General features: G+C 45.7%; 1 protein-coding gene across 1 annotated transcript in view; it reads right to left on the bottom strand.

Annotated features, from left to right (window-relative positions):
• Positions 1-24,488, bottom strand: part of TENM4 (teneurin transmembrane protein 4) — a 660,554-nt gene that overhangs the window by 36,137 nt on the left and 599,929 nt on the right. Inside the window, 4 exon segments of the mRNA XM_087821630.1 lie at positions 3,407-4,284; positions 9,605-9,759; positions 13,274-13,506; positions 21,825-22,074. Coding sequence (XP_087677756.1) covers positions 3,407-4,284; positions 9,605-9,759; positions 13,274-13,506; positions 21,825-22,074 — 1,516 coding nt within the window.

Here is a 24,488-nt window from a genome sequence, read left to right as displayed (position 1 = left end):
ATTAGTTAGGGTCTCACAGTAGTTAGTGAGAAAATAACTATGACAGGGGCTGTCACAGGACACCAGAGCCACTTCCCCCTAGGAAACCTGGGGAAACTGATCGCTCATGACTACTCAGCAAGCCAATTTTGGAACCTGCCTTATACTCATCAGGCCATTTTTCTTAGCCATCAAATGTCATCGGCCCTGGAGCCCAAGTCTGAAATTAACGATGCCACACATTGGAGATGAAGGTTGCATTATAGATTCCTTTGAAGTTTTCTACCAGCAGATCTGTGGGCCAAGGGAAGGAAACTAACTTTGATTCCCCAGAATTGTGAACTCCTTAAGTTGTTCTGAAGTGTGTGATGTTTTTGTTACATGTATTATTTAATCTGTTGAGAGGGTCGATAAAGCCAACTTAAAACTTGTTTCAGTAATAGCCCATGTCACAGGCAAGGTTGGGCTGATTTTTTTTTTTTAATATTAAAGAATTTGGGTTAGAATCCACTAAGCTTCCTCATGGAGCCAAAAGTATAAAATTCACTAGGACAGTGGTACATTGGAAATATCTGTCCAAATCTATGTTAAGAAACACTATAATGATGATAATATCACAACTTTACTTCTTGGGAGCGTCACAGTTTGCAAAGTATTTTTAGTTTCGGTATTTAGTTTTTTTGATCTGCACAATGGCCCTGAAATAGGATAAAGCTGGCATTATTTCTGTCTGGTTGAGACTTGTGTCTGGAAGCCAGCCAGCCTGTCCCTGAGTCACATGGCTATCACCCTGGTACTCTCACTTTGTTCACAATCTGAGCTGGACCAGTTTTCCTTGACCCACTCTGCATGCCTTTCCCCAGCCCATTTTGGGTACTCTCAGGGACCTACCCATTCCTAGTTCTGATCCCTGAGACTTGACACTTGATCCTGCTCTTCTGGTCTGACCTCTAATTCCCCACCTATTTCAATTACAACTTTTGTCTGCTCCTTTAATTAGTTTACTTGCAGCTGCTCCTAGGTAACATCTTTCATGCCCAAACAACATTTTTGCAATTACGGGTACTGCCACTAATACTGCTTGAAATAATAGTAATAATAACAACAGCAGCAGATATCATTTGAGTACTTATGATGAGTAAGACATTGAGTTTTCCATATTTTATCTCTTTGAAATTTTGAACTCAGACTATTGCTATGAAAGATACTATTTCTATCTTTGTCCTTCAGATAAGTCACAGAGGATTTAAGGTGAACCAAGCCAATATAGTTGAAAGAACACAGATTTGTGTTCTGGCTCTGCCATGCACTCGTAGTGATTTTAGACAGACGAGTTACCTAATCTCTCTGTGCCTCAGTCTGTTCATCTATAAAAAATGTGGATGATAACTTCTACCATCTGATTGCTGTGGAGATTAAATGGGAAAGAGCCTAGCACATAGTAGGACCTCAAAAAAGTGAGTTTCTATTTTTATTTTAGGGCTTTTATCTTCCACTCCTGGGTAATGCTATTTAGTGGATACTTTAGAATTCCAAATACTATTTTATAAAAAGTGACTGTACTGCTTCTCCTTCTTAATAAAACATCAACTCTGGTTGTATACTTCATCATGGTGGCCAGGGAGGGGGAAATGGGATCCTTTCTGGTAGAGTTGTAGGAAATGGTTTTAGATTTCAAGGTTGGTAGAGAGTAACGGCTGCAGTGATGTGTAAGCATTCAGTTTGGGATTAGAGAGTGACCTTGGGAATTTATTGAGTGCACAGACTTGCTCTGACAAAGAAACCCCTGTATTGGCTAAATAATATATAAGAGATTTCCATTGGGCAATGGGGGAAAATTGAATTATTTAGCGTATTTCCATTTCAATGAGTTAATCAAGATAATTGCGGTTTTCCTGGATCTTTCTTTTCTTTATAATTAACAAGGCCCTTGTTTGGAGAAAGGAATTTAGCCAGTGAACTCTGTACAAATTGCTGTGACATTTTTGGGTGCAAACTGTATTTAAAAGTCTATTACAGATCCTTTTCCTTTGGATCCTAGGACTGTGAGAAAGGGATGCTTGATCAAGCTTAAGAAAAATTTACGGTTCAAAGGTTCAAGTTCATTTGGGATTAACAAACAGCAGCGGGGAGCAGGGAGAGCTGAACGGGCATGAGCTCCGGCATCAAACAGACTTGGGCCGTGATCCCTGTTCTGCAATGTTCTCATCATATAACTGCTGACAAATGAACCTCTCCGAGCTTCAGTTTCAATTTCTTTAAAACGGATAATATCGCCCATTTTCCAGGACTGTTGCGACAATTAAATGCAATCACGTGGTTCCTAGCCCAGATCTGACTGATGCACAGAGCTAGTTCCTTAGCATCTCCTGCAGACTCATCTAACGGTCACGTGTTCAGCAGTCTCAGCTGTCTGGGCCTCAAAAGGTCCAGTGGCTAAGACCTCATAATGAAGCTTAAAATCGAAGTAGAAAAGGAGATATTACAAAGTCCATTGATTAAAATAGCTCATTGGGGAACACCTCAGATATATTCAGGTTTCAATAGAATTGGAATAAATTGAACTCTGGTTCTCTGACCACACCACTGAAGAAGCCCTGTCCTGGATGAAGGGAAAGTTAGTGAGCTACCTGACGGGGGCCCTACTGTGGAAACAAATAGCGACTCACTAGCTATTTGAGGAAGTGAGGAAGGGAGGAAGTGGTAAAACTATACCAATTAGACAGGAGCTAATAAAAGAAAGTGTAGAACCACTGCGGGCAGGGGCAAAGGGCTCTGTAGCCTCACTGCCTCACTTCCTTGAAGCTATTTTCATATTACAGCATACGATGCAATTGTGGGTGTTCCTTATTAGTGACCTTCGCTCAAAGAAAGAAAGATTTCGTTAGGTCTGTATAGTGCATTTGAGAAGGGGGGCATGTAAAGCACTGCATAAGTTCCATCCAAAGTGGTTAAAGTAAAAAAAAAAAAAATTTTAACTTGAGATGTGAGCTTCGATTATTGGACAATTCACCCACATGGAACTGTTCCTTTCCCCACTGCCATATATCTAGACAGTGGTCATATGAAGATGCTAGCACTCTATCAAGTACTTTTCATCTATGTCATCTCCCTATGGTATGTTGGGAAGATATTCATTGTTTCCATTTTACAGATATGGAAACTGAGGCCTTGAGAGATTAAGTCAATGGGAGAGCTGGGTTTCAAGTCTAACTCCTCTGACTCCAAAGCTCATGTCTTTTCCACTACACCATGTTCCTTCTAGGAGCAATCATCTGGAATATGAACATGTAGAACATATTATAGGTAATGGTTTGCATCACAGATCCTGAACTAAAATGACATAACAAAAACTAATCAGTTAACCTCTACTCCTACAATACATCTCATGAAACAAAACCATTAAACGGCCTTGCTTGATACTTACTCGTAAAATGTTGTCCATCCATTTTCATTGCTTTTAGTTGCCAGAAGGCCAGAGTTGCCATGGTAGGTCATCATGGCCAACTCGTGTCCTTGTGTGGTCATACTCCTGAGTGCACTGTTGATGCCCATAGTCACCCAGTACACCTGGCCATCCGGGACCACCAGCCAGATGGGCAGCCCAGTAGAGTCTCGGCGGACGTTGACCATGTTGCCGTTGTTGTCCGTGATGAGTGTGATGTCGCCGTCCGCAGTGTAGGTGAAGTTGTACAGGTAATCTCCTGTGGGCAGGCTTTGGGTGTATAGATGCTTGCCACTGGTGTCAAATAGGTAGAGCTCCTGGTCGATCGGGGAGGACAGCTCATACATGTTCTGGGCGTTGAGGAAAGGCTTGTTCTTCCTGATAAACCGAATTCGGATATTCCCAAGGTCGGCCACGTAGAGTTCCCCGTCAGCACATACGGCTAAGGACGATGGGGTATTCAGCTTTGCGTCCTTGGCATAGCCGTCATCTCCAGAGAAACAATCACAGTTGGCATCATTTTTACAGTCACAGCCACTGGGGGCCCCGGCCACCAGTGAGATCTCTCCGCTAGTGGTGACCTGCCTGATTCGGTTGATCTTCTTCTCATCGGTCTCAGCGATATAGAGGACGCCGTTGTGAGAGACAGCCAAGGCGGCGGCCGACTCCAGGGTTGCATGGATGGCCACCTTGCTCAGCAGGAAGTGGTCGATGCCGGGGACCTGGCAGTGCATGGGCCTCCCAGCGACAATGCGCACCTGGTGGTTTTCAGAGATTTGCAGGACCACGTTGTTGTCGAGGACATAGAGGGAGTTGTCCATCGGGTTGATGGCTAAGTCTGTGGGCCACTCCAAGCGAACCTGACAATGGAGACACCAACACTCAAAAGCCTGGCAAGGTGCCCACCACTCCTCATCCCACACCCCATACAGTCCATAGTAGTGTCCCCAGTGCCTTCGCGTGCAGTGCCGCCTGCTCCTCACAGCAGCCTGTCATCAACAACGCTATTCAGGCTCTAATCAGAGTGAGACCATGCAACAGCTGCCCCTGAGACACCTGATGGTCTCCATTAGATTGACAAAACATGAAGAACAAATGAGAAAAAAGCAAAGAAACAAAAAAGCAGGCAAGAGACAGACTTTGGAGTCAGACGGGCCTGGGCTCACATCCCAGCCCCACCACTGACAACCTTGCGCAGATTCCTTTGCCTCCCTGAGTCTCAATATTCACATCTGTAAAATAGGAATGACCGTAGGACGAAGCGCCTGACCCACAGTAAGTGCTCAGAGGATGGCAGCTAATACTATGGAGGTGGGAGGGGAAGGCAGATGGAGTCTGGAGGCTGAAGTAGGTGTTGCCCAGAGGCTTACGAGAAACTCTTCATGAGCTGTTGATGTTACTTTTGTATGAAAGATTACTTCTCAATTCTTGAGTTCATGGATTAACACGTGGCTAGGTGCTGGGGATGCAAAGACAGAATAACCATGGTCCCCTCTGACATGATTTCCAAACCTCCCTGAGTGATTCTAATGTGGGGCTGGAAATTACAGCCTGATCCTGTCTCCTTCCAGTGTGATCGCCGGACCAGCAGTACTGGAATCGCCTGGAAGCTAGTCAGAAATGCTCAGGATGGCAGGTGGTGCCCAAACCTACTGAGTCAGAACCCTCATTTAAACAAAATCCCTGGGTGACTGCTGTGCACATTGAAGTTTGTGAAGCTCTGTTCTAGATAACAGGGCTTAGTACCATGGAGAACAGGTGCTCCCGGCAGTGGGAAGGAGGGGTTCAGAGGTCCTGGGCCCCATGTCTGAGCCTCCTCGGAGCCAGGATGGTAAACTGGCAGGACCATGGCGAGTCTGCAGGTGGGCAGGAGGGATGGCAGCTTGCAGGTGTGGGTGAGGAGAGGAATGCTTTGTTGAGTGGATGGAGAATGGATTGCTGGGTCCATCACACTGGGAGGAGCTGGCACTAAGGGGAATTCTTGCCAACTATGCCCCCAAGAGATCCAGCCACACTACGCATGAGCTTGAAGAGCTGACAGGTGCTGCCTCCAGATGACTTGTTTACCCAACCGCTAGGGACTCATCACTTTAGGTTCCCGAATCCCCTACAAACCACTGGCATTTGATCTAGTTTGGGCTTATTTAAACAAGTGTATGCCTTTAGATAAGAAATTTCTCTTCCAGGAATTTAATCTTGTACATCACTGTCTACAAGGGTGTTTATCAGAGCTATTTTAAATAACGGTGAAAAAACTGGAACCAACTCAAATGCCCAATGACAGAGAATTGGCTAAATAAATTATAGTACACTCAGTTCACCTCTAAGTTAGAATAGTCTGTGTAGCCATTATAAATGATGCTGTAGCTGGATATTTAACGACATCAGAAACTGTTTACTGTGTATTACGTGGAAAGAACAGATAATACGTTACAGAACTGTAAGTACAGTGTGATCCCAAATGGAGGAAAAATACAGTAAATTAAATGAATTATGGATAGAGGGGACATTAAAAGCTTGAGGGATATACACCAAGATGTTGACCATATTGAGATTAGAGGTAATTTTAACTTTCTTCTTTGTCATTTTAACTTTTATGTTTCTTACAATATCCGTGTGGCAGTTTATGAACGTAAAAAGAAACCCAGTAAATTACATGCACATGACATGTGGGGGCCATTCTCAGGATGGGGCAGGCCCTTTCTCATTTCTTGGGAGCACGATCCTCAGGCCCTGCTTCCTGAAGTCTTCTCGTTCGCTCACACCCAGCCTGGGTCCCTCTGTCCTCACAGGACAGATAGCCTGAGGCAGGGCAGAGCCACGGGGCAGGCGGCTGCCTTCACACTGCCCGGTGCTCTCTGCAGCACAGAGGCCCAGCAGCCTTCAGCTGCATCAAGAACACAGTTTACTCTAAAGTGACAGGGGAATTTTCAATTTCCTAAAACCCATTTCTTGTCAACACTCGCTGCTAAATATTGTATGCCCTCTGGTCCTGTGGCACCTTGGGGACCTGCTGGCCCAGACCTTTCTGCCTGTCATTATGATGAAGAGATGGCTCCCTGATGACTGGGTAGGGAGGGAGAAGAGGGAGCCAGGGCGGGGGGGAGGGGGGGGAGGCTGCGAGGAAAAAGGGGAAGGGAGGGAAGGGAGAGCGCTTTTCTGTTCTCTCCTTTATACCTGTGCGCACAACGGTGCCTGGGAAAGATGGAGCAATGCTCTTGAAGTCAGTCCTGGCTGTCACGGTGCCTGAGTGATGTTCTGGACCAGACCAAGGACCATGCTTCTCTGATCTCACCTCCCTATTAGTGATGATCATGCTGAGGCTTCATTTCTCACCACCCGAATGGAGGGAGGAGCCACCATAATCCCGTGGTCCCTCCAGCTCCCACATTCTCTGGTCCTGAGGGTGCATGGAGCCCCTCTCTCCTGTCCTCTCGAGCATGCTGTGTCTTTATAAAAGCACTCTGAGTTGATTGCCTTGTTGCAGAATGATTTGCTTCAAAAAATGGATTGTCAAGTGAATGAACAAATAAATGACTGCAAATGGTATAGAAAGAGGGAGAGATTTGGGGCCAGGACACCTCACTTCCTCTCTCAGCTCCACAATTACTACAGGTGTGATCTTACTCAAGTTACTTAAACACTCTGAACTGTTTTCCCCACATGTATATGCAGGTAATAAATATTACATAAAGTAATTGTGAGAATCAAACAAGACAATGAATGTACAAGGCAGTTCTTTGCAAATTATAAAGAGAATGAATATTTACAGCCTATTGCTAGCTGGCAGGCACTGTGCTAGGCAATTGATGTACATGATTTGATTTTAAAAAAAAAATCATTTCCACAACCCTGGTGGAGCCTAGCACAGGGCTCTGCATTTATAACTGCATTTCCTGTCTTTCCTGTCATCAAGCCTCAGTGTATTGATCTATAAACTGGGATAGATACTATCTACCTCTTGGGATTATTGTGATGGCTAAATAAGAAAAGTGAAGTAGTACTTATCTCTGTATCCCCATTTCTACCTGTGCCCAGTGCATAAGTTCTCAGGAAATAATTGTGGACCCTAAGTACAGAGTTATCCTCTGTGTCTGTGGTGGTCACAGCCTGCTGAGCTGAGAACTAATCTCCTGTTTTGAACAGGTGACATCTGTCCCTTCTGTACTCCACGCCCACCTCTGGTTTCTCCTGGGGTCTGGTTTTCCTCTCCTGCCACAGGAGCTGGTCTGAGTTCCTTGGTTCTGCCCTTCGCGCTCTTGTCTCTGGCTGTGTTCTTAGCTCTCTGGCTTCCCTCTCTATTCCCCACCCATGGCCGGTAAAGTAGCTGGGTGTTTGTAATAGAGGGGGCTCTCAGGACGAAAGCCCATATGTGTCTTTAAAAACATATGCCTGTGTCTGAAGAGCTCGGTAAAAAGAATTCCACACTTAGATTCATTCCATGCTTAGACCAAAGTAGTGAGGACCAGGGAGATAGAGATCTCTTGTCCAGGATTTCTGAATCAAAGTGTGGGTTCCCCCCGCTCTGTTATATGCCAGTTGTCTTCCAAGTCTTTGATCTGGCTGCTTGGCAATACCTCTATCTAAAGTTAAACAATTTTCCAAAGCATGGATTGAAAATTTTCCGCATCCGGTGCTGGCTGGTGGAGAGCCCATTTTGAGAATTGAAATGCTTGTACGCATATCCTCAGGCAGTGGCAGCTTCCTGCCTGGGTAATCCAGGCTTGCTCACAGGCTGGCGGGGAAGCTCTCCAGCCAGCAAGGGGAAGCCCGCCAAACTGGGAAGCTGAGTGGCAGAGAACAGGTTCCATTCTGGAGCATGACAATCACATCAGCTGGTGCAGAGGGAAATTATACCAGCATCTGACATGGATATGGCATGGGTGCTGGGTCTGCTGGAAGCAGCTCTGGGGCTCTGGGAAAGGGGCTCTGTGACCCACATCAGTAACAGAGGCAGGGGAAAAGGGCCTGTGTGTAGGCTCCCCTAGAAGTGAGGGGGTTTAAAAAGCTAAATGTGGCTATTGCTGACACCATTTTGCAATTTAACGTAACTCCAGCCTCCTGTTTCCTTGGTTTTGCTAATGTTGGCAAGATGGATGTTCACTGATTTAACACTGGCCAGGCCCTGCCAAAGGATCTAGTAATAAAGGACACATCCCTTATCACGTCATTGCAGGACAAATTACAGGCATGCTGAATAGCCAGTCACTTGTGTCTTCCTCTGGTCTGCATGAGGTTCCTGGTGCCCACCTGCTAAGGGCCAGACTCTTTGGTGTGATAGGTACTCCACCAACTGGCCCTAAATCATGCTTCCAGCTTCCACTCCCGCTACCATTTCCTTACAAGAACACTGTGCTCAGGCATTCAATCCTCCAGTGCTCACTGAACACACGAGGCCCATTAACACCTTTGTATCTTCACAAAAGCTGTCCCTTCTGTGAGATGTCTCTCTTCTTCCTCGCCACCCAGCAAACCCCTATTCAACCTTCAACACCTAGCACAAATGTCACCTCCTTTGAGAAAATGGGCACTAAAACTCCTGCTTATTGGTCATCTCGGAAGTGCCAAGCAGTTCTAGGGACCCCACAGGCACTGCTTTATGTGTTCTTAAAGCTATCCTGCCAGGCCGATGCCAATTATTTCCATTTTACAGATGTGTAAAATGAGGCTCAAAGGACCTCAGAAACTTGTCTCAAGTTACTCAGCTAGTGAGAGGCAAAGCCAGGATTCAATCATTCAATCAGTTAATACTGGTTGTGTTCCTACTGTGTACCAGGCACCCTGGTTATAGCAGGGTAAAGATGGACAGAATTCCTGTCCTCCTGTAGCTTACAGCCTAGAAAAAGAGCAGACAATGTACAGGTAATTGTGCTTCCAAAGAGGGAAGTCAGATGGCATGGATTTAAATTCACACTGTGTGAATCTCTGCTGCTATTGAGGCTACCTGGGACAGCTTCCCTCTGTCACCCACTTGTAACCCCTGATGGTGAACTCCCAGAGCATGAAGCTGCGTCCTACTCATCTCAGTGTCCCGAGTGTTCTGCACAGACCCAGCACCAAGAGTGTGCTCTTAAAAGGCTTGTGTGGTATAAAGATGGGCGGCCAGCAGGCCACCTGGCCACCAGGTGAGAGGTCGAGCGTGTAGACCCAGGGCCCTGGCAGACGAAGCTTTCTCCTTACCTGAGAAATATCCATGACAGAATCACAGCTGAGGGGCCGGGCTGAAGTCAGGTCATTGGAGCCCAGGAGGGTGGAGATGACCCCATTCTGGTCAATACGTCTGATCATGGTGCCATCCACGAAGTAAATCAGCCCAGACTTGTCCACTGTGATGCCTGGGGCAGAGAATTCAGGGTTAGAGGCGGTGATGACCCACCTACTTGTGGAGCCTTACAGGCTGACAGAGAACCTCCCCTCCATGATTTGATTAGATCTTCTGCACATCAATCATTCCCCTCCTAAAGATGAGGAGCCAGATGAGCCAGAGGTGTGGAGTGGCGTGCTCAGGGTAGGGATCAGAACCCAAGTCTTGAGACTCTGCAGGGCTCTGGTCCTTCCACCTTGCTGCCTCTGGGGATTTTTACGTATCACCTGAGCCATCCACGAAAACTGGACTTGTCACTTCTGGGGCTTGTTAAACACTAGAAGTGGTGGTAAGGAGGATCTTTTTTCAATATCAAAACTGTGAATTATTTAAATAACCTATGTCTGAAGACTTAAAATTATACTAATCAAATCTCCTTTCTGGTAACAATTTTTCTTTTCTTCCAAGATAATCATCCTTTATGCTTTTCCATCCTATTACTATTTAGTTCCATTGGTCATCACAGAAGTATAGAGCCCAGAAAAAGAATCCTGCGGATTTGTGTAGAGGATATTGGTGAAGTTAATTTCTTAAAAAGGCACATTGATGAGAGGAGTCAAAATTATTACTCAAAATCACCTGCTCTGTTTGCTAGACTGTGCCACCCTGCTGACTTTCCCCCTAACCAGCCGTGTGACGGAGGGCTAGTCCCTGGAAGGCTCTGCACTTGCGTTTCAGCTATTAAGTGGAGGGATTGTTCTAGATCTGTACTTCTCACTCCTGGATGTGTGTGTGAATCTCCTGGGAGCTTGCTAAAACACACCCCCAGGCGACTGTTCAGAAAATCTCAGTGGAGCCTGAGCATCGCTGTGGTTTTGATAAGCACCCTGGGTGACAATGACACAGATCAAAGTTTGAGAACCTCTCTAGTAAACCAGTACAGTACTTCTTAACCAGTGATATGCAGCAGGATTACCTGAAGAGTTTTTTCAACATGAACCTGCTTGGTCTCACTCTTGGAAATACTGACTCAGGGCGTGGCTGGGACTAGGACCAAGGCTTGTTTCAAGAACACTCATGGGTGACACTGACTTCCACCTCAGGGCCAGAATCACAGGAGTCAGACACACCCCTACCAAATGGAAGACTGCTCAGGGGTGCTGGGGCTGAGCCCCTGGTCAGATGTGTCCCCGAGGGGCACAAGGTCTAGACAGAAGGCTCAGGAATGAGTCAGTGTCCCGTGGAGTGCGGCTAGGGAATGAAGAGAAGCCTGAGGAGGTTCATGAAATAAAGGAGATTCTAGTCAGTTTTGTTCTGTTCGGTTTTCTCTGGGGAAGGAACTTAAAGAAGGGGTCAGAAAAAGCTTCACAGAGGTGGGGACACTTGAAGTATAAAGCTTTCCTGTGGTATAACTTTGGGTCACTTCACTTCCAAGTCTCAGTTTTCTCATCAATAAAATGGAGATAATAACATCTGACTTGTAATAGTTAGCTCTCAATAATGGTTAGTGACTTATGAGAACGTGACCAGCACTTCAAGGCCCTTGCTCTCAGGGCCCACGTGTCTATGACAGGTCAGGGGGTGGTTTTAGATACCAAGGGACTCTGAGAGATCAAAACCCACTGGAGCAGTAGTTCCTTCCTCCCCCTCCTTAGGCTGCTCAGGGCTGGAGCACGATTTAACACAGAAGACCAGGCAGCCTCAAGGCGGGGAAGACTCTCTTTGGTCCCTGCCGAGAATGTAAATAAATTACATTCTTCAAGTTCTGAGACAGGAGTTTTCTTATCTGCCTGGCTATGCTGTCTCTCTCTTTCATCTGCCAGGACTGATGAGTGCTCCATGAACAATTGGGTTTCTTGTTTACAAAGTTGGTTGCACAGGCTAATAGAAGTAATCTGTCCTCTAATTAATTACTTCATTTTTCCTTCTTTTGTTGTGCTAAATAGGTGAACATCTTTTCTTCTCCCTGTACAAAGTGTCTGCATATTGTGGCACCCTTGTCATTTCTATCTGGGTTAATTACAGGCTTTGGGGAAATTTTACTGTCACTATCTGTGTATGTGTGTGTGTGTGTGTCTGTGTGTCTGTGTGTGTGGAGGGTGGAGAACACACGTGTGTAGAGAAACAATTTTCATCTGGTGTGCCGTGAGAATTTTTAAAACATGCAATACCTGACTATTTAGTCAAGGGCATGGACCTCTTTTCCCTTAGACTGTCAAATGAAAAAATGACAACAGCCAACACAACAATAGCCGTCTGCCCAGTGTAAATGAGTCAAAATGATACTTTTTTTTGTCAGATAGGCAAAAAATATATTTTTTGGTGTGCGGCAGAATTTTAGTGATTAGTTCAGGTGTGCCATGAGATGAAAAAGGTTGAAAATTGCTGGTGTAGAGCAACTGAGAAAGATCTGGAAAGAGTAAAAATTTTTAGGAAAAAAGCCCTGGATTTAATTCATAGAGTAAAATGTTGCAACTGAAAGGGGTCTCAGCAAACATGTAGTTCAATCTGCTCATTTACCAATGGGGACACTGAGGCCCAGAGGAGGAGGTCACAGAGCCAGGGAGTGGCAGAGCAAAACCACAATGCAGTGTCTCTAAGTGCAAGCCCTTTCCACTCTATGTGACTCTCTTAGTATTAGGAAATCATATTTAGGAGGAAGATTAACCATAGATGTCACAATATTTATCTCAGAGTTACCACCTGACCACTGCAGGTATGTAGTAGACATACACGATATTATATAGGTCACTGGCTTTAAGGTGAATGACAGATACCTGTTGTTGATGATGGCTTCTTCTCCACAAAGCCTTCCTTCCTAGTCTCCTAGGCACAGGGGCCTCTCAGCTTTGGACTCCCATGCACAGTTCTTTCTCCTTGCTTCTTAGGAAGCACCTCTTCCTCTCTCCCATGTCAGAGCAATTCACATTCAAGTCTCATATTTTTCTGCTACAATAAACTTATCTATGCAACCACAGTGCACTGCATAATCAGTAAATACTTGATGAATAAGTGAATGAAAAATTATGATTGTATGAAGGGGTCCAACTTTTTGCAGGACTCAAATTGAAACTATAGTGCATGAACATGTGCAGAGACAATACACTGCAGTGATTTTATAAAATAGTAATGTGAGAGATAGCATAAATGTCCGACATTAGGGGATGGGTAACTAAATGATGGACCATCCATTTGATGGAAGACCATGTAGCCATTAAAAATCAGTACAAAGGCTAACGACATGGAAAATCCTGATGATTTACCAGTTAGGAAAAAAAGTAGGTTACTACAAGTTTCTTTAATGTGATCTCACTTTATTTTTGGTGACTATATATGTACCTTCACACTTAGAAAACAGAGTAGGAGGGGAGATAGGAAATGTCAACTGAGAATATTTCTGGCAGGTAAATTACGATAATCTCAACTTTTTTCCATAGAGTTCACGGTATTTTCCAATTTTTTCACAATGATAAACACGTATTTCTTTGGGAAATGAAAAACACCCCATAAATACTACTGAAAGTGTTTGAAAAGAAAGGCCTTACCCCTGGGGTTGGTCAGTGTGGCTTCCGTGGCCTTCCCACCATCCCCACAGCGTGTGTCATCAAAGGGGAGGCACTGGTCACCTGTCCCTGCGACCACCTCAGAGTTCTTGACGAGGTCCTTCACCACCGTGGTGGACTTGATCTTGAAGACCCGCCGACTATTGGTGTCGGAGAGGAAGACAGCCCCGCTCATAGGGTCTGTAGTCAGGTAGTATTTATGCAATGGACTGTGACTGGAAAACAAGGACATGACAACTGGCGGTTGGTGAGAATTTCTTTTTTCCTATCTGGTAACCTGACACATATAACTTAAATCCAAGCCAAAATGTCTTATGTGGATGATGTCCCCATTTTGAGTGAGAGTCCCCAATTTTTCTGACTCCAGTGGTTGGTCTAACTCTCCCTCCCACACACCTACTGTCAGTGATTGCCATGCGTAGCCCCAAGGCATGCCCATATCAGGTGCTCAACACGTGTTTTCTTAAAATGATAACCCATGAGGCTTACCATAAGTGGTCTGTAAATCTGAGCCAGAAACAGGAAAGGGCTTGACTTTAGAAACACTTAAAGAGTTTGACACACAAACTCTTCACCCACAGAATTTTTACAGCAGCCATAACCCTTCTTGGGACTCACTGATAAGACCCTGGCCAGGCCTGACTCCCAGCCAGCATCAACACAGTCTTCATTTGACACTCATGTTATACTTATCAGGAGCCCAGTCGTCTCCTTCTTGCAGTCAGATATAAATGAATTAGAGGATTAGTTTGTAATTTGCGGCAACATCCAGGGAAAAATAAACAAAACACAGGAGCGGTGCTGATGATGATTCTGCTTCTGGAGACCAGCTGTAAAGACGAAGCTGTGCTAACAGGAAAGTGCAGTCAGACCGCGCTGCACGCAGGCATCGCAGAGATGAGGCACTGCCTCTGGGCACAGGGAAAGAAAAAATGCACCGTGTTGGAATCAAATCAGTCCGGATTCTAAGTCTAGCTCTGTTATTTCCAGGTTCTGAAACTTGAGCAAATTAGCTGGCCTCCTGAGCCTCAAGTTTTCTTCATCTGCAGAATGGGGATGTTAACAGCTATCTGGCCAGTGTATTGTGAAAATTACATAAAATCGTATGTGACAAATCTTTAGCATAACACATGGCACATCTAGGTACTCAGTAATCATAATGGTTGTTTGAATGACTAGTCATTATGTCTGCTTTTGCACTTGGAGAGGACTACAGAGTAAGCATCTCTTATTAAGCTTGAATTTTGCTATCACATGGTACTGATTTATAAGTTTGTCCAAGCCTAGGCCACATTGGAGTTGGACTCATAACTCCTGGGAAGCTGTTTTCAGTTCCTGGGCATAGCCTGATAATCCCCAGGCCCTCAAACTGCATCTCAATATTGAAAGCACCCTCCAAGTCTCATGAAATGTCCCTGAGATTTACCCTACCATGCAGCACAGATCTAGTCTTTCCAGAGGACATTGATTCTGACTAAATAAAGTACAGTGACTGTAGGTTCCGCTCTGCAATGCTTGGGCAGCCTTGATCTTTCTGCGTCCCTGATGCTAGTTGTGAGGTGGGGGTGATTCTTTCATTCCTTTGTGCATCACTCATCATAAACTGGTGCTATCCACCTTGGCTGGAAAATGAGTTCCTGAGGAGTGTGATGAGGGCCCCTGTCCACTTAGATTAGCCCCCTGAGCTCCTGGCTCATGTCTTCCTGCACTGCGAGAAGAGGTGCCTCTCACGTGGTTTCTCAGATGGGGGAATTCCAGCAGCAGCTGGCATTGGCAGGGCTGTTCCAGAGTCTCCAAAAGCTGTGGCCCTATCTTTTATGCCCAAGGACAAACTTGACTCTGGCAGTCACTTAAGTGTAGAGGGAAAGAGCATCTGCTTTGAACCCATAAGATGTGGAGTCTCATTTGAGCAAGTCACCTAAACTGTTCAAGCTGTAGGTCCCTTAGCTGACACATGATTAAGTCCCTGCTCTGCTTTGCTCACAGGCTCATCATTAGGATCAAATGAGATTATACATCTCAACAGCCCTTTCCAGTTGGCGAGCTCTTGCACAGTCTACAGCTCACTTCTTCCTCATGCCACCTGCAAGGGGAGCAGCACCTGGAGCTGTGCCAGGAGCAGAGCCACTTGTCCACAGAGCACAGCTGCAGAGACAACTGTCCCTGGTATAAAAGCATCGGCTACCACCTCTGGGTGCCTATTCGGCCCTGGACACTGCTAACACTTTACACGCATGACCTCATGTTCCTCACAACAACATATAAGGCAGGCTCTTTTTTTCTTCTTTAAAAAAGTATTTCAGAAAATAGACCAAGACAAGTGAAATGACTTGACCAGGGCCAGAAACTGCTAAGTGATAGATAGGATGGATTTCCAACTTCCACCTGCTTGACTCCAAAGTCTCGTTCTTCCTACTTTCCTGTGCTGCTTCCCAGGGTCCAGAAAGCTCCACTGCCCTTCTTCACAGGAGCACCTGCTCATCTCCTGAAACTGAGCTGGAGCGTCAGCTCATCTGTCATGCTGTTCCCGGATTCCTTACCCTCACTGGTAGAACTGGCTACTTCCTTTGCTCTGTTCTCACTAGACCTTAAGCAGATTATACTTTTAGTACCTCTAGCACCTTAAGACACTTTTCTATTTAGAGGTCTGTCTCCTCACTGACATCTTGAACTAACTCCTTAAAGGCAGGGACTGGCTTTGAGTTCCTGGTGCTTAGTCCTAGGCTGGTGCAGAGGGTGTGTTCTAGAAAGGTCTGCAGAATATGAGAATTCATGAATGAATGACCACCTGCCTCTCTGGTAGAGTACACAGGAAATAGCCACTGCTGAGGATCTCAGAGTGATGGTCCTCAAACATGGACACATGGAGGGGTCTGGGCATCTGTACCTTTAAGATGTCTTCAGGTGACTCAGAGGCACAGTCAGATTTGGAAACCATGGCCTTAGGCCAGTGCTTTTCCAACATCAGTGTGCATATAAATCACCAGGAGGTTTTGTTAAATTGCAGATTTCAGTTCAGCGGTTCTGGTTCTCAGAGAATGCCAAAACCACAACTTCAAGTAACAAGGCCTTAGATACTCTGCCAGCCATGAATGCATGAGATGGCCAACAGCTGAGACCCTTGGACCAATTCTGCGGCAGAGACTTGTCTGGTCAAGTTTGGATCCTGAGCACGGCTGAGAACAGGGCATGGTCACAACTCTGTTTCCAGGCTCTGCCATGGGACACACACTCTTTTCTGCTTCCTTAAACATGACCTCTGGAAGCTATGTAAAACCCTAGGCTACAAGGGTTTCATTCCCGAAGTTAATGAGCGGACGTCACGCCCACTCTGCCCTCTTTCTGGACGGTGTAGGGAACTTCCTAATAGGAGCTGTGAGCCCAGGAGTCTCTTGACATGAAAGGCAATCTAGTCCCTCCTTCTGAGTGGGAATTCTCTCTTTGTCTCAGAGTAAGGCCTGCCTTGTGCAAAGGAGCATCCTTTGGCCACACCTGGTGGCAGCCCTGGCAGAACTTGGTTCAATGGTTCTAAGAACCAGTGGGAAGAGCTTGAGTACTGGGGCCACACAGAACGGGGATTCCAATACCAGTTCTACCACCTACTTGGTAGGTGACCTTGGGTAAATCACTTCATTATGCTGAGCCTCAGTTTTCTCATCTGAGAAATGGGGGTAATCACATCTACTTCAAAGAATTATGTAGAGGACAAAATTGTATAAAGAATGTAAATCTCTGGGCATGGTACCTGTTCCATTAAAAATAAAAATGCCCAATAAATGGCAGCTGGTCACCATGAGAAACCTCCAGAATATTTGTTATTGTATGGCAGACTTAATACTGTCCTACCCGTTCTATTTCCTGGGGCAGTTAAGGACTTTGTTAGAGTTAACAGAATATGTACAGCTGGAACTAATGGAGATGAATTCAAATGTACTTCTGGAACAACAACAAGCTTCAAACATTCCTCCATGACCCGAGGGAAGAGACCTGGAGGAGATAAATATCCTTGTCTCCTAATGGGGTCCATGGAGGAAGGTGCCCAAAGGATCAGGGGCCCCTGGGCTGTGCATGCCCAGCATGGTGGGCTGGCACTGATGCTGAAATGGGGAGCACGCGTGCAGGCCAAGAGCACCAGCCTAAGCCAGAGGCTATTTATTCCTGGGAACAGAGGAGACATTAAGTGCTCATGGATAAGGAGGAAAAGATTTTGGAATTTTTTTAACACACTTCTGACATTAACTGATGGGGACATGAAGGCCGAGAGGGAGGAAGAGAGCTGTCGCTAACCAGATGCCAGTTAAAATCAGGGCTGGAACCCAGGTCTTCTCACTCTGGCTTGACTTAAGAAAACAGAAAGGAAAAAAAAATTCTTTTATTCCTTCCCACTTTGGTTCACTTTAGAAATTGTTTTTATAGCATGTGTGAAAAACAATGAATTGAGAGAGGCCAGGAAACTGGCTTTGAAATCATACCATGAATCTATCAAAAGATTGCTAAACACAAAAGGCAGCAAAACCACAGTATTCTCAATTACAGATGATGAGATTAAAAACCGGGAAAGCTAAGTGACCAGCCCAAGGTCACTCGATGAATGCAGAGAAAAGATGGACAAGCACCTGGCCTCCTGGCTCTTCCCAGCGAGGTCTCCCTGTATCCCAGCTGTGTCCGGGGCGGTCACCACCACTGAGTGAAGGTTTAAATGTTAAATGCCAGGTTTTCAACAAAGATCTTCCTATGAAATGTACTTCTGTGTTTTCTGTAAAACTGAACTTGAGGGCACATATCAATACATAGTTCAGTATTATCCATACAAAGCTCACTGGAAATCTGTTTTAGATTTCACTGTCAGGAAAAAATATTCTTCCTCTGAGAAGTGAACATATTTTCCCATTTCTGATCATGCAAACCATGAAAATAATTATGTTTCCCTGTTTATTCTGGCTGCCAGGAGGTTCAGAGCCTAATGTGATATATGATCACATATATGTTTCCTTCTTTTTTCTTCTGTTCTCAAATTCTATTTAATTTACTTTAATGTGTGTGTCTTTGGTTGTCAAGTGGATTGAATTCCTTTTTGGGGGAAGATGGAGACATCATCATCATCATATAATTGTTATGATAATGTTAAAAAAATAATATACTGTATTATTATTACCATTTAAGAATAATATTATTATTATTTTTTATGACCATTTCTGGAACTCCCTTCTGTGCCTGGTGCAATGCTAGATACTTTACAGACATCCTCTGTAACCCTTATAACAACCTCCATGGGAGATTTTATCAATCTCAAGTTAGAAATTAAAGCCCAAAGGGATAAAGTAATTTTCAAGGTCACACAAGGTCATTTCAGTTTTGTCATCTGTAAATCATGAGTACCTGACTCACAAGGTGGTTTTGGGATGAACTGCTATAATCCATGTAAATCACTTAACCCCTCTCTGCTACACACTAAAAAGCTCTATACATTTAACGTATATTGAGTGTTAATATTGTATCTCACTACACAGATATGAATATCATCATTATTGGATTTTGGGTCTGTGTGCCTCCTTCTACCATCCTAGGACTTTCTTTCATCCCACCTTAGTGTCATCTCCTATGCCACTTTGATTTGAGCCACATGTGGGTGACTAGAGCACCTCTGCAGCAGTGCAAGTCACAGCCCTGTCTGCCCATGGTGACTTCCAAGTCACTCAAACGTGTGAGAGGCTGGGGGACTCTGAGGTGATTGTTACATGGGAGTCAGACAAGTGTCACAATGACTGGAGATGATGGCAGGCAGACATTTCTTTCAGTTGGTCTGGTGAGGCCCAATTCTGTCTGCTGCAGTGTCATCGTGAGCTTACATGACAGATCCACTCTGTGACAAAGTTCCTATTTCGGGACTGCTCTTTTCAGGTGGTCTGTCGGGTCTGGAAATCCTCCCCTACTCTGTCCTTGCTGGTAAGCCTTCTGTCGGGGTCACCTGGCACCCCAACCATCAGAGCAGAGGCACCAGGAATGACCACAGCAGCGCAAATCTGAGCCCTGTCTCCTTCCAGGGTCTTCGCCTGACAGAGACATTCTCAGGACTTCCCATTGTGACCATCGAAGTCGCTCAACGCAGTTAGGATGATGTCCTCCTTTATTCTAAGGGTAAGCGAACTGTGGTGTTCAAATGACTATGCCAAGGTTAAAATTTCCTCTCTCACTTCCGTCTCTCATGCCCACAGACTACCAAAGCAACAGCTGCACTTTGCCAGGGATTAACGGAGCTCGCTCAGGCCCCCCCCGCCCATTATTAATGACTTCCTCTCATTGTAACTCATTACCCCCCACCAGTTCCAGCCGCACAGGATTCATTTGCCACGGAGCCATCGGAAACTGACACATGCATCTTACCACACAACATGCAACAAGGCAGAGGAGAGACGGGAAATTCTCCACTGGTTGGCTTACCTATGTCTGAAATCTTTATTTCTGACAGAAGACAGGAGAGCAGGGAATAGAAGAAAGAATGAGGTGTTAGCAGCAGGGTTAGAAGCATTATTAGCAGCCTGAAAACCTGACAGCAATGGTGCTGTACAATACTATAATAAATAAAGACTTAGCAGCTATGACACTGATATATTTTATATTGGATATTGCTTGTCAGTGAGCTCACTTACAAGCAGCTACATATCACAGAAGAGGCACGGTTTCACCTGTACACTACGGCTGACTTCGGGAAAGAGGGTGAGGTTGACACATGCGGCTGCTGTCACCAGGGCTGAGATGGAGGTTGGAACAGTCGACACCCTCCCCCCTCCCCCACCTGACAGAGACATATTCCCAGAGATATACGAGCTCAATGCTGTGTCTCTGTCTGTGTGCCCTACAGAGAGTTATTAAAACCTGCAGAGCCCATCACTATTATCTTCATAACAGAATACAGAATTGGAGAGCTGCTATATTTAGAAGGGAGATAGTAGCATAGAGAAACAGGCCTGGGAAATATACTTCTAAATTTATTTTTCTTTCCAAATTTCATTTATTCCTCCCTTCCTTACTCACTGCCTTCCATGATCTCCCCAAAACGGTGGGAGGGAGAGACAGGGAAAATGAGATTTCTTATTTGAAAGACTGAAAATGGAGGCCCAGAGAGGGTAAGTGTCTTGCCCAAAGTTGCACAGCTTGTCTGCCAAGGTGGGCTGACCCCCTGGTCCATGGCTCTTTCCGTCACAGAACAGGAGGTGGAAAGACAATATGAGCAGTTGACTAACGCAAATGTGCTCAAGGGTTCCTTCTTCCCTGACACATGCCTATGCCAGTCAAATTCATAAGAGAGAAAGGAAGGCAGAGAATACTCCATCTGCGGCCTGGTTCACAATCAGCTGATATCTGATTTCCTAGGAGTCCACAGAATGTGAGCTTCTAATTCTTTTCATGCAAAGACCCTCTCGTTTGTTGTGCCTGGGTGTGTGGGCAAATACCACCGCTCTCCTCTTGGGGGCTGTCATGGCTATTGGTCAGCCAGCAAGCCCTCCCCTCTTTTCGCACATTCAGATGAGATTCTCAGCAGGCACTGACCTCCAGGGAATAATTAAGAAGGCATTAAGTCAGAGTTGCCTTCCCTGCTCCAGGTGACAATCCTTTGGTGAGGCAGAGCTGCATGATGGTCTTCTGGGTTTGGGTCAGCCATTCTAGAAGCTGGACCTTTGTCAGGTTTTTAAAATTCCTATGCTGGATAAATGGTAGGGGCCTCACAAAAGTGAGTTTTCTTTTCCTCTGGCCACTCTGGAGGAAGGCTTTCCAGCCCAAGGCCTGTCCTGTTCACCTGGACCCCAGTCCAGGAGAAAGCAGTTGTGAAGAACTGGGTGTAATGTCTCCTGAAAGGCAGAGCGGGGCACCCCTATCTGTAAGCACCGCTTCTCTGTAACCCCTATGCCAGTGCTGTGGTTCTGAAGAGATATATCTAGCTGAGGGAGGCATGGAGAAAATCCAACACATCAGGCCCTTCCCCGTGCCATAAGTGTGTCAGGATGGGGACCCAGAAGAGGCCGACTTGGCTGGCTCTGCAGCACATAGATTTAGCCTATGGGCCTTATCTTAGTATTGGGCAGCTGAAGAGAACTGCTCCGAACTTTGAGTGTTAAGTAACAGGGCCAAATTTGGTAACACTGGCACGGGGGCCTTGGCCATGATGCCATCTACTGTCCTCATTAAGAGACTAGTGATAAATTCTAATTAGTTTGGTGCTAGGAGGCAAAAAGAAGATTCAGGGGTTTCCAAGGAGTCTAATTCTTGGTTGCCAGCACCTTTTACATCACCTGGACACCAAAGCTAGCTCCCTGTCCCAAGGGGGTCGTCTTCATTGCAGTGCCCTGTGGAAAGCAGCACCTGCTTCCCCAGGACCCTCACCAAACAGTTTAGCCTCTGAGCTGGGCAGTGAGAAATCCTGGAATCTGACAGGTGAGGAACTGTCTTGCCCCTTCTCTGGGCCCCGTGGGTAATGCCAGCTGGGCAAAGAGATGCTATTTAGGAGCTGTGAGGAGGGACGCACTGTATGTACCTCAACTCCAGGATGTTGGTGACGTTCCCGGAGGGGAAGATCCTTCGGATGTAGTTGAAATCTCCCACATAGAGGCTGCCGTCGGAGCCACATGTCAGGGCCACGGGGGCCAGGAGCTTGTTGCCGTCAGCAAGGCCATTGCAGCTGGGGCAGGAGATGCTTCTCCGGCGCCCGTTGCCCATGATGCTCCCGATGACAGGGGGCTGCTGAGACACAAACTGGTTCTCCCCATTCCCTTTGTGCAGGATGCCTGTGACAAGGACAGAGAAAAGAATTACCTGGCAGGAAGAAGCTTTCTTCAGAGGCTGACCATGGAGTTGCCTCGGTTTTGTAAGAAATGCAAGATCTCTGCCTGTCATCTCCAGACATCTCCCAAGGCTGCCTTACTCCAGAATGAAATCCGGAACAAGCCATAGTGCTCTACTGATGAATCTTCACAACAACTCTGTAAGCTGACAGGGGCCAGGCCAGGTGGCTCACCGGAGGCCACACAGGTGACAGTAGAAGCACTCCTGAGTCCCGGCTCTTAGTCATTCAGCTCTATAGCCTCTCAGATAGACTGCACACACCTTCTCTCTCTCACCCAGGTTTCTATTACAGCATGAATTCTCTATCGCACTTGCCTGATTTTCTCTCTTTAGGTTGATACCAGTTCAAATACAGGGACTGTGTTTGTCTTTTCTCTTTTGTATCTCAGCACAGAACCTGACACAGAGTAGGTACCAGTGCATGTTTATAGAAATGTGTGAGGGAAATGAACTCACAGTCTCTTCTCACCAAGGCAGAGTAAAGAGAACTGGGTTTTTTACCTGATTTTGCTATTAATGGGCTGATTCCAGATCTTGCTGGTCTCTTCACTGCTTTCACTGCCTTTGGGCCTCAGTGTCCCCACCAGCAACATGAAGGGATTGACCTCAATGACCTGTAAGCATCATCCCATATCTATACTGCTTCTGCTCAGGCCCAGGTCCGCCTATAGCTCCTGGATTATAGCCACCAAGGTGGACTCTGCCTCCTGCCTCACCCCTTCCACAGTGTAGCCTGAGTGAGTTTTGTTTGTTATGGTCAGAAGAATCTTTTCCGAGGCTGTCACCTCTTAGCTTTGTCCTTTGGTGAACAGATATCTTTCTTTTTATGTAGTCTGATCAATCAATCATTTTTCTACTTGAATGTTTGTACTTTTTTAAGTTTTGGGGAATCCTTCTCTGACATCATAAAGATATTCTCCTGTGTTTTCTTCTATTAAAGTGTTATCTTTCCAATTTAGATCGTTAATCAAACTTTATTTTACTTTGTATAAAGTATGAACTTAAGGTTGTTTTTCTCCACATATTAAGCCAATTTTCCAAATACCAATTTCTGAAACACCTACCCACCCGCTGCTGATAAGTGATGCTCCTCTATCATATACCAAGTTCCCATGTACGTACACATGGTGTGTGGCAGAAACTTGCAGTTATCCACAGGTATCCGTCTTATTCCCCCCTCCGTATTTCTGTGGCGATAGAACCCCTGATGTTTAGCTGGAACTGACTACAATCCCCAGCCCGGTGTGCAGCTACACTTGGCAGGGGACTGAGTTCTGGCCAATGGTGTGGACACAGAAGTGGTATGGGACAGCTGCTGGGAGGCGTCCTTACAGTGGAAAGGGCTTGCTCTTAGACCTGTCTTCCCTCTTGCTGGCTGGAAAGTGGATGTGAAGTTTGGAGCTGAAGTGGTCACCTTGGGCAATGACTTTGGGGATGGAGGCTTGAGTAGAGCAATGAGAGCAAAGGACCTCTGAGCCTGCTGAGTGCTAAACCAGCCCTGGGGTGTCTAGCTCTAGACTTTCAGGTGAGTGAGAAACAAACTTGTAACTTGTTTGCAATTCTTTTATTTCGGCTTTTTTGTCACTCATGGCCAAACCTCATCCTAATTACTACTCATAGGTCAGTCTCTGGACTCCTTGATTTGTCCCATGGGATCTATTTATCTGGTCCTATGCCAGTACCACACAGTTTTAGATATGACGGTGTTTCTAAGATAGCTTAATATCTGGTGTGTGCTTCTTTTTGGTTCTTATTTTAAAGATCGCCTTAGCTATTTACACATCTTTATTCTACCATACATTTTGGAATTAGTTTGTCAGTTTCCCCCCAAAACATGTGGTGGCTTCAACAGGCATTCATTGTACCTATAGATTAGCAGATACCAGACATCGTTACCATGTTAAGTGGTCTCATCCCAGAACACAGAATGAGCTACCGAAAGTACAGATCTGCCCGTATCACTTGCATGCTTCAAACCCTTCAAAGACTTGACATTTGCCTCTGGATGAAGTCGAAGGGCTCAGCTACTCAAGCCTCTAGCCTTGGCTTTTATTATTCTCTTCATTTCAAACCACAGTGAACCTTCTCTCCAATTACTCTTCTTTCGGGCTTCAGTGCTTTGGCACTTGCTGTGCCCTCTTCCTGGGCTGTTTTCCCTACTTGAGACACAGGGCTAATCCTGTAGACCCTCTGAGACTCAGTTCAGAAGTTCTCTCCAAAGAGGCACCTCGCTGAACCAGGGAGCTGAGCGAGGTGCTCCTCCTCTCTGCCCCATAGTGTCCTTGCTCCCTCTGTGATGGCACCGTCCATGGCACAGCACGGAAACTGCCCGGGCAGTGCTGGCCGCTGACCAGAG

The sequence above is a fragment of the Miniopterus natalensis genome, chromosome 11, assembly GCF_054644295.1.
Source record: "Miniopterus natalensis isolate mMinNat1 chromosome 11, mMinNat1.hap1, whole genome shotgun sequence".
In the NCBI taxonomy this organism is placed as follows: domain Eukaryota; kingdom Metazoa; phylum Chordata; class Mammalia; order Chiroptera; family Miniopteridae; genus Miniopterus; species Miniopterus natalensis.
Note: the sequence above shows the minus strand (reverse complement) of the source record. Positions and strands in the feature narration are given on the sequence as shown.